We start from the raw sequence: 7281 nt of genomic DNA on the forward strand, positions 1-7281 counted from the left end.
ACTTCAAATATCGTACTTAGATGGATTTATAGGTTATCCTAGATTATGCGTCGGCTTATAGGTCGTAGTAAATCGGTGGCCATGCGTCACCGGAAGCGCTCGGCGACGGCCAAGCCGCTGCATGCGTCGAAAATTAAGGCGACAGGCTCCACGACCAATTGGGAGAAGGCAAGGGATGTCCGTAGTGCCCCTCCGCGTCGAAAGAAGCAGGTTCGTGGCGAGAGAGCAACGTTTGTAAACCCTAAAAAGGTCACGAAGAAGCGCGAGAAGCGGTGGCGAAGAGGTAAAACGCATGGAGACAACAGCAATGCGGCTACAATTTCATACAAGGAGACGCCGATGGATAAGGAAATGAAGGCATTTGCAGCTAAAGTGGCGCTGTCCCCTCAGGAAAGGCAGCTGCGCACAAAAGTGTTCGAGGACCTGCGGAGCCTTATCTCGTCAGCGTTCCAGGACGCGACGGTGAAGCTCTACGGATCATCCAGCACGGGGCTGGATACTTTTCGAAGTGATTTGGATATTACAGTGGGGAATATTACGCTGCCGTCGCTGCAGATGCCTTGCGTGGTTGTGGATGAAGAGGAACTCACTGAAGAGCAGGAAACTCGAGATATTGGTGCTGAGGTGCCTGATCCTGTACAGGTGGAAGAGGAGGAATTCTCGTTCTCGTTGAACCTGGCGCTCCCAGTGGGAACGGTTGTCTCGGAGGACAATGCAGACATCACTCGTCGTGTGCAGCCCACCCCTGCTTCACACTGGAATCCAGCACTTCGCAGACGTAAACTTCGCGTTCTGCGAGCATTGCAGTTGTTGTTGAAGTCCCAAAGACCTCATTTCCAGATTAAGTGCTTACACAAGGCCAAAATTCCCATTCTTATGGTGCTGGACACGAAGACGAAGCTGTCGATTGACATCGGTGTCAACCGTGAGTTATTTGAGGCGAGTGATCTCGGACGCTCGACTTCTCTTGTACAAAGGCTGCAAGACACTTTGGGAGTACCGTTTACGACAATGATCATGTTCCTGAAGGAGTTCTTGTACCAGTTTGACTTGGATAAACCTTTCACCGGCGGGCTCGGCAGCTTTCGGCTGTACATGATGGTGGCGTATATTTTCCAACGCAACAGCTCAACACACAAGAACAAACCGGTATCGTCCCTATTGCTGGCGTTCTTTGAGCTATTTGGCAACAGAAAGCAGCCCAATTTTCTGCACGAGGACACGCAACTACCGCTTCCACTAGGAAACGGCGGTCACATGGATTTTGGCGGCGTCTTCCGCATTGGTGACTGTGTGGACACGTTCGCTATGGCTTTCGATATCTTGAAATCTACGGGGAATATTGGATCCATTATTTATGAGGAGCGCCTCGAGAAGGACCGCAAAAAGTGCCAAACGAACAAATGAGACTGCACCATAGAGAAGTGAGCTATTGTATCTTAGAGCTTGAACTGCTTGAACGTGGCAGGAACCCCAATCCAATCACTGAAAGCCTCAAAGAACTGTTCTCGCTGATTGTTGTAGGCGACAACAGCTGTCGATGCCGAAGATGTAGAGGGTGTTGTGCATGATGCGCGTACAGGAACTGCTCGCTTGAGTTGAAGATACTCAAGATCACTTGTGTTATCTGACAGTGAGGCTTGGCTGAGAAGGTGAAATGCACGCAGCATGTTCCTCTTTGCCAGACGTGAAGCCACTCTCTCCATGGCAACTTGATCCATCTTTGAAGCCTTCTTAGCGCCCTGTTTGAAACCTGTAGCTGCCACCAAGAATTCGAACTCAAAGTTGTTGAAAAACTTGGCTACAAACTTGGCATTGGTTGAAGCATCTTGTGCGCGAGTCCAATAGGATTCCCGAGTGGTCCAGTTCAGCGCTAGACTTGATGGAGCTCGGTCAGAAGTTCGTCGACGACTGAATTGTGGAATTTCGGAGACAACACAAGTCTCACAGGACATTCGTGCTCCGTCTATCAGTGCATTGCGGTCTCGTAGTCGTGTACACAGAGCTCGTTGGAGTGCCTGCTCTTGCTTCACTACTGACATCGCTTTGTCATCTTCACTCACGGTGATTGAACTCAAAAAGATAGGCTCAAACCACTGCAGCAATAGAGAACCCTGTAGTCCTAGTGCATTCCACTTGGCCAGTTTGTCAGAGCAGCTCATAGACAGCGTCTGCTTCTCTGGTGGTAAATCGGATCGTCCAGACTTAACACGTGCAATGCCAACCGCTTGCGCGAATTTCTTATCTGGTGGCGTGTCTTGGTCCTTTCGAGCATCAACATCTCTTGATCGCTTGTTGTGTGCTTTGGCTCCTGTCAAACGTAACTCACTCCGCTCTCTCTGGTCCGCCTGTCCAGTCTTGGCTTCTCGTTGCTGCACCAATTCATTAACAACATCTTGGCGCAGTTCGTAGATGGCAGCATCACCACAAGGTGCTTCACTGATAAAGAGATGCAGCGAGTGTTGGGGCTTAAGCACGAGTCGGTGCGACGTCGAGTGTCGCTCGAAGATCGACTGATCGCTTGATTCCAACCCGTTGTTCTGCCAGAACAGCGCTTCGGCGTACAAATAGCGGAGGAATGCGCGTCTGGCCAACACTTCAGCGTGGCAATCGTTGACCACGAGCCCGTCGGCGTTCAGGTCGCGTCGACCGAGGCATTTGTTGCCCGTAGCCGCTGCCAGTACGCGGAATGTGTCACTAGACTCTGCGTCTGAGGAGGGAGAGCGTAATACGATACCGGCGAGTACCGTCCACTCCAAAGGAGGAACTTTTTTCTGGCATTGCGAATTGCTCTCGAACCACTGCAGCACTGCGCGTGCCACGCTGGAAGCGATGGCTGGTGACGGCATTTGGGCAGTACGATGTCATTCATGCGGGTGAACAGAGTGACCTTATGGTCCGACGTGTGAACGATTAGCTCATCGATTGCTAGGTCTATCTACATGTAAGTCTACTCATTGTTGGTGACCGCTGTCTTTGATGGGGCGGGGTTGTCGTCCTTTGGTCTCGTCTCGAGGAATAGCAGCGGGACCATGCCTAGTAGACAACCGATAGTCACGCCGATGGAGCTGCCAGCGACCTTTGCCAGTCGCGTGCTCTTCAACAGCATCTATGATTAATTGACAAGTAACAACAAGGACATTAGCGTCAGTACATCTACACACAGCATACTGTACCAATGTAGGCGATAAAGAGAAAACGCACCTGCTCGTTGGTCAGTGCTGGAATAGGAAGTCCGAGTCGTGCGCAGAAATCTTCGACCACATTGCCAAGTCCAAGTCCCGCAATATCTGAGATGGTGTTGCCGATACCGGCCGCTGCCATGGACGAGATGCCGAGCGACACGCCCAACGTGAGGTCGATGTAGTCACCGGCGATGATCATGATGAAATTGTCCACGAAGCCAAAGCCGATAAACGGCAATCCCACCTGCAGTGCTACCATCTTGAGCTCCTGCGTCGTCGGAGGTGTCACAACTGCAGCAGCAGTCGCAGCCTCAACCGCTGGCGGGCTCTTCCGTACAGATTTCAGCGCCCGAGACAAGTTCCGAGTCGTTGACGGCGACAGTAACGTGCTCAGCCTCTGCACGGCCTCTGGGTCCGTCTTCAGCGCCGTCTCCAGGTCCTGCAGCACTGCCGCATTCTCAGCGCTAGTGGGTGGAGGCTTCGAGTGAAATGCAGCGGTGACGCCGTTAACGGCGCGCCTGCGAACGAGGCGAAGGCCGAACATTGTGAACTCCAAGCAGCGACTCAAGTGAAGTTTTTAATCGAATTCTAAAACATTACATTTTAGCATAAATCACTACGAAATAGTCTACGTACGTCAGCAGCGTCATCAAACTGCCGTTGTTGATGTGCCACAGCCACACGAGTGTACATAGCGTACGGCCATCCACCACATTCGAGATTTCTTCGCAGAGGTCGCAGATACCAATAGCCAACATGTCTAGCCCTATTGAGCAGTCCAAGCGCACCGTACGAACTACAGACTCGCTGCGTGACTGCAGCCACGCGCTAATTTATTGCTGTATCTTTCTGTAGGCTGCGCGTCAGGCCGTGGACGAGTACGTTAAGAGCGGCTTCGTCGTGGGCGTTGGCAGTGGCTCTACAGTCGTGTACGCCGCCGAGCGTCTCGGTGAGCTGGTGAAGGAGAAGAAACTCACCGACATCAAGTGCATCCCCACATCCTTCCAGGCCAAGCAGCTAATCGCCCAACATAAGCTCACGCTCTCTAGTCTGGACGAGAATCCCGTGATCGACGTGACCATTGACGGAGCCGACGAGGTGGATCTGCAGCTCAACTGCATTAAGGGCGGAGGCGGCTGCCAGCTCCAGGAGAAGATCGTGGCCTTCGCAGCCAAGAAGTTCGTGGTGATTGCTGACTACCGCAAGGAATCCAAGCAACTCGGTGAGCAGTGGACGCTGGGCGTTCCCGTTGAGGTCATTCCCATGGCCTACGTGCCGCTCATGAACAAGATGGAGCAGGACTTCGGCGGCAAGTCCGTGCTGCGCATGGCCAAAAGCAAAGCTGGACCGGTGGTCACGGACAACGGTAACTTCGTGGTGGACGTCAACTTTGGCGTCATCAGCGACCCGAAGACGCTGTGTGATCGCTTGAAGCTGCTGCCTGGTGTCGTGGAGGTCGGTCTCTTCTGTGGAATGGCTGAAAAGGCCTTCTTTGGACAGACGGACGGCTCGTTCACGACACGGGTAGCAGCACACAAATCTGCCTAAGCATAAGCATGAGTCGGGCGGTCATTGCACTTACAGCAAGGAAAGATAATGCAGTAAACCTTGACTGTTAGCAAGCTTTTCTCTTGCTTCGATGTATTCGTTTCTTGCATCATGCAAGTGGAACCAATGCAAAACTCTAAACATGCATCAATATAAATGGAGAGCAGTCTTCAGACAGCTATTCGTTGCTCTCACTGTGCTTCAAGAAGTTCTCCAGGCGAATTTGACGAAGGACATCGTACTGGCCATCGGAGTCGACTGCGGTTCGCACTTGGCGTGATGCCAATGTGCCGTCCGGGTAACGGTGAGCGTAGAAGCAGCTAGTGCCGAATGGACATGTACCTCTGGAAGTAATTTAACACAAAGCGAAGTTAATTTATCGTGTGTATCAAAAAAGTTGGGATCAATGATGGACGTACCTTCCTTCGTCGAAGTGGCGGCACGGAATGCCAGACAGATTTTTCTGGTCACACATAAGGCAAGTTAAATATTTAAGCCACACGCCACGCAAGCTCAACTGATTCACGTACCCGGTACACGTCGATGAGGACTTTCTTGCGCTCGGGTCTGGTAACCATTCGGCTTGATGGGATGATAAATTTCGTCTCCACTCGACACACAGGACATTGACGCACAGTCTGCTTCGGCTGGTCCTCACTACTTCGCCAGTTGCGCAAGCATGTGAGGCAGAAGGAGTGATTGCATCCAGAAAGCAGGCCAAACCGCTCGCCCTTCTTTAGAATAATCTCGTAGCAAATGCCACATTCCAGATCTTGCGAAAGACGGATCTCTTCACCCATCGCAAGCATTTCCTCCTCGCTTTCAACACGCTCAGGTAGTGAGTGCGAGTAGAAGCACGTGTCTCCATATCTGCACAGACCTTGCAGGAAGAACGTGCAAATTTTACTGACAACAAGAAGCTGGTCAGTACATTTAGCATGTTGTGTCTAATGCTACAAACGTACGGTGGTGCCGGGCGCTCTTCATCAAATGACAGCGGTCTGTCCTTCACGTTCTTCTTGGTCACCTCCACGTACGACTGCGTTGGCATCGGGGGTGCAGACTCAGCAGCCGCATCTTCAAACTCTCCCGGAGCTCCGTAATAATATAGTTCTGAAATGGTAAAGCAAAAATAAGTATGTAATATCACCAAACTCTCCAGCACGAAAATACAGCAACAGACCTTCCTCCTTAGAGATGAAGTCCTTGAGCTCCGTCACGTCTTCCTCTTTCTCCTGGTCATCCAGCTCTTCGCTCGAAGCATCAGCCACAGGACTGGCCACCTTCTCCTCCTCATCTGGCTGTTTATCCGGCGTAGAAGTTCCCTCGGTCACGACCTTTGCCGTATCCTTGTGTTCTCCTTCCTCCATCTTCTTATTGTGCAAGTATGGGCATTTATCTCCATTGGAGCAGTCGCCATACTTGAAAAACTTGCACGGAACGCCGTAGGATCCCGGCTTCATTGTCTTCTCGCCCGTACTAGCACTCACGCGCGTGGCAGCCGCTTGCGCCTCCGCCGTGTGCGAGAATTTGCACTCACGTCCAGCTGTGCATGTGCCACGCAAGAAAAACTTGCAAGGCAGCGGACTAAGTGCCAAGTCCTCACGTGTTGCGTGGAAGAATTTGCAATCATTCCCGTTGCGGCACTTGCCCGCCGCGAAGAACGAGCATGGCGTCATCTTCCTGGCCCCAGAGCCGCCCGAAGCGGCCGAGTGCGTCGACATCTCCTCCCTACGCCGACAGTTCAAAAATGGGTGGGAATTATGCCTAGACTCGCGATTGATTGGTGAAAAACATGATCAATTAGCCAATGAGTGGTGGAAATCACGTGCTGTTAGTAATGTAGCCATCTGATGGACATAGCTACACCACTACATGTACTTCAGTACGGCGCATACTTACAGCGCGATCGCTTTGAAGTACACAACTCGATTGCTATTTTGTAGTCATGTTAAAAGACCACCTTTTGTAACTCGCTTGATACTTTGACGTGGGTATATTGAGAGAAAAGCTTGTTGCCGCGATGCAATCTGTTTCTGTTACTAGAATATGTATCTGCTCGACTGAAGCGGCTTCCAGTGAGCATACTTTTAGACATGCATACAGATATTACGTCTGACGCAGCGGTTTTGATGCCGTGTCGATGTATTGCCGAAGCGAAGTCCTGCGAAGCAGGCTGATACGTGGCCTATACGCTGAGCGGGTGCATGGCCTCGCTCTCCCATCGGAGCATACCAAACATCGCCTCATTAGCTAGCTGGTTCAGCACCTTGTCGTCCTTCTCGCCCTTGACGTCATAGTAGCCCAAAAAGTGAGCCTTCCATTGAGACGTCTCATTTTCCCCACCAATAAACATCCACCCCTGGCATTCCTCGCCTCGGATGCAGTTCTCAGCAGCCTCAGTCTGAACCGTGATGGATTTTAGTCCGATATAGTAGTCATCACCATCACGCAATCGGAATGCTACAGAGATAAATTCACGGTCGGACAGATCCGACGCCACCGATGCAATACGGTGAACAACCACGATATCATCCGTCACCTTTTG

The 7281-nt window shown here is 51.5% G+C and overlaps 6 protein-coding genes across 10 annotated transcripts in view; 2 read left to right on the plus strand and 4 right to left on the minus strand.

Annotated features, from left to right (window-relative positions):
• Positions 1-31: 31 nt before the first annotated feature.
• Positions 32-1707, plus strand: PPTG_04819 (hypothetical protein). Its single transcript, XM_008897120.1, has one exon. The coding sequence runs from the start codon at positions 46-48 to the stop codon at positions 1405-1407; it is 1362 nt and encodes a 453-aa protein (XP_008895368.1). The 5' UTR covers positions 32-45; the 3' UTR covers positions 1408-1707.
• Positions 1440-2849, minus strand: PPTG_04820 (hypothetical protein; the record flags this gene model as incomplete). Its single annotated transcript, XM_008897121.1, has 1 exon — positions 1440-2849. The coding sequence occupies one exon, from the start codon at positions 2847-2849 to the stop codon at positions 1440-1442; it is 1410 nt and encodes a 469-aa protein (XP_008895369.1).
• A 101-nt stretch (positions 2850-2950) lies between these two features.
• Positions 2951-3729, minus strand: PPTG_04821 (hypothetical protein; the record flags this gene model as incomplete). Its single annotated transcript, XM_008897122.1, has 2 exons — positions 2951-3109; positions 3205-3729. 2 exons carry the CDS (start codon positions 3727-3729, stop codon positions 2951-2953), a joined length of 684 nt encoding a protein of 227 aa, XP_008895370.1.
• Positions 3730-3881: 152 nt separating this feature from the next.
• PPTG_04822 (ribose 5-phosphate isomerase A) lies at positions 3882-5129 on the plus strand. The gene is made up of 2 exons (XM_008897123.1): positions 3882-3974; positions 4041-5129. Exons 1-2 carry the CDS (start codon positions 3942-3944, stop codon positions 4731-4733), a joined length of 726 nt encoding a protein of 241 aa, XP_008895371.1. The 5' UTR covers positions 3882-3941; the 3' UTR covers positions 4734-5129.
• On the minus strand, positions 4794-6492 carry PPTG_04823 (hypothetical protein). Of its 5 annotated transcripts, XM_008897127.1 has the most exons (6): positions 6340-6492; positions 5917-6279; positions 5699-5846; positions 5264-5639; positions 5153-5196; positions 4794-5077 (listed from the first exon to the last, which is right to left on the minus strand). In XM_008897127.1, exons 1-6 carry the CDS (start codon positions 6455-6457, stop codon positions 4912-4914), a joined length of 1215 nt encoding a protein of 404 aa, XP_008895375.1. In that variant the 5' UTR covers positions 6458-6492; the 3' UTR covers positions 4794-4911. The 5 variants fall into 5 exon arrangements, with proteins under 5 accessions (XP_008895375.1, XP_008895374.1, XP_008895372.1 ...); XM_008897126.1 differs by having other exon boundaries at positions 4794-5196; XM_008897124.1 differs by having other exon boundaries at positions 5917-6492.
• Positions 6493-6705: 213 nt separating this feature from the next.
• Positions 6706-7281, minus strand: part of PPTG_04824 (hypothetical protein) — a gene marked incomplete at its 5' end in the record, with an annotated part of 2021 nt that continues 1445 nt past the window's right edge. The window contains one exon of the mRNA XM_008897129.1: positions 6706-7275. Coding sequence (XP_008895377.1) covers positions 6922-7275 — 354 coding nt within the window. The 3' untranslated portion in view covers positions 6706-6921. The remainder of the gene's footprint in view (positions 7276-7281) is intronic.

This window comes from Phytophthora parasitica (assembly GCF_000247585.1).
Source record: "Phytophthora parasitica INRA-310 unplaced genomic scaffold supercont2.5, whole genome shotgun sequence".
In the NCBI taxonomy this organism is placed as follows: domain Eukaryota; phylum Oomycota; class Peronosporomycetes; order Peronosporales; family Peronosporaceae; genus Phytophthora; species Phytophthora nicotianae.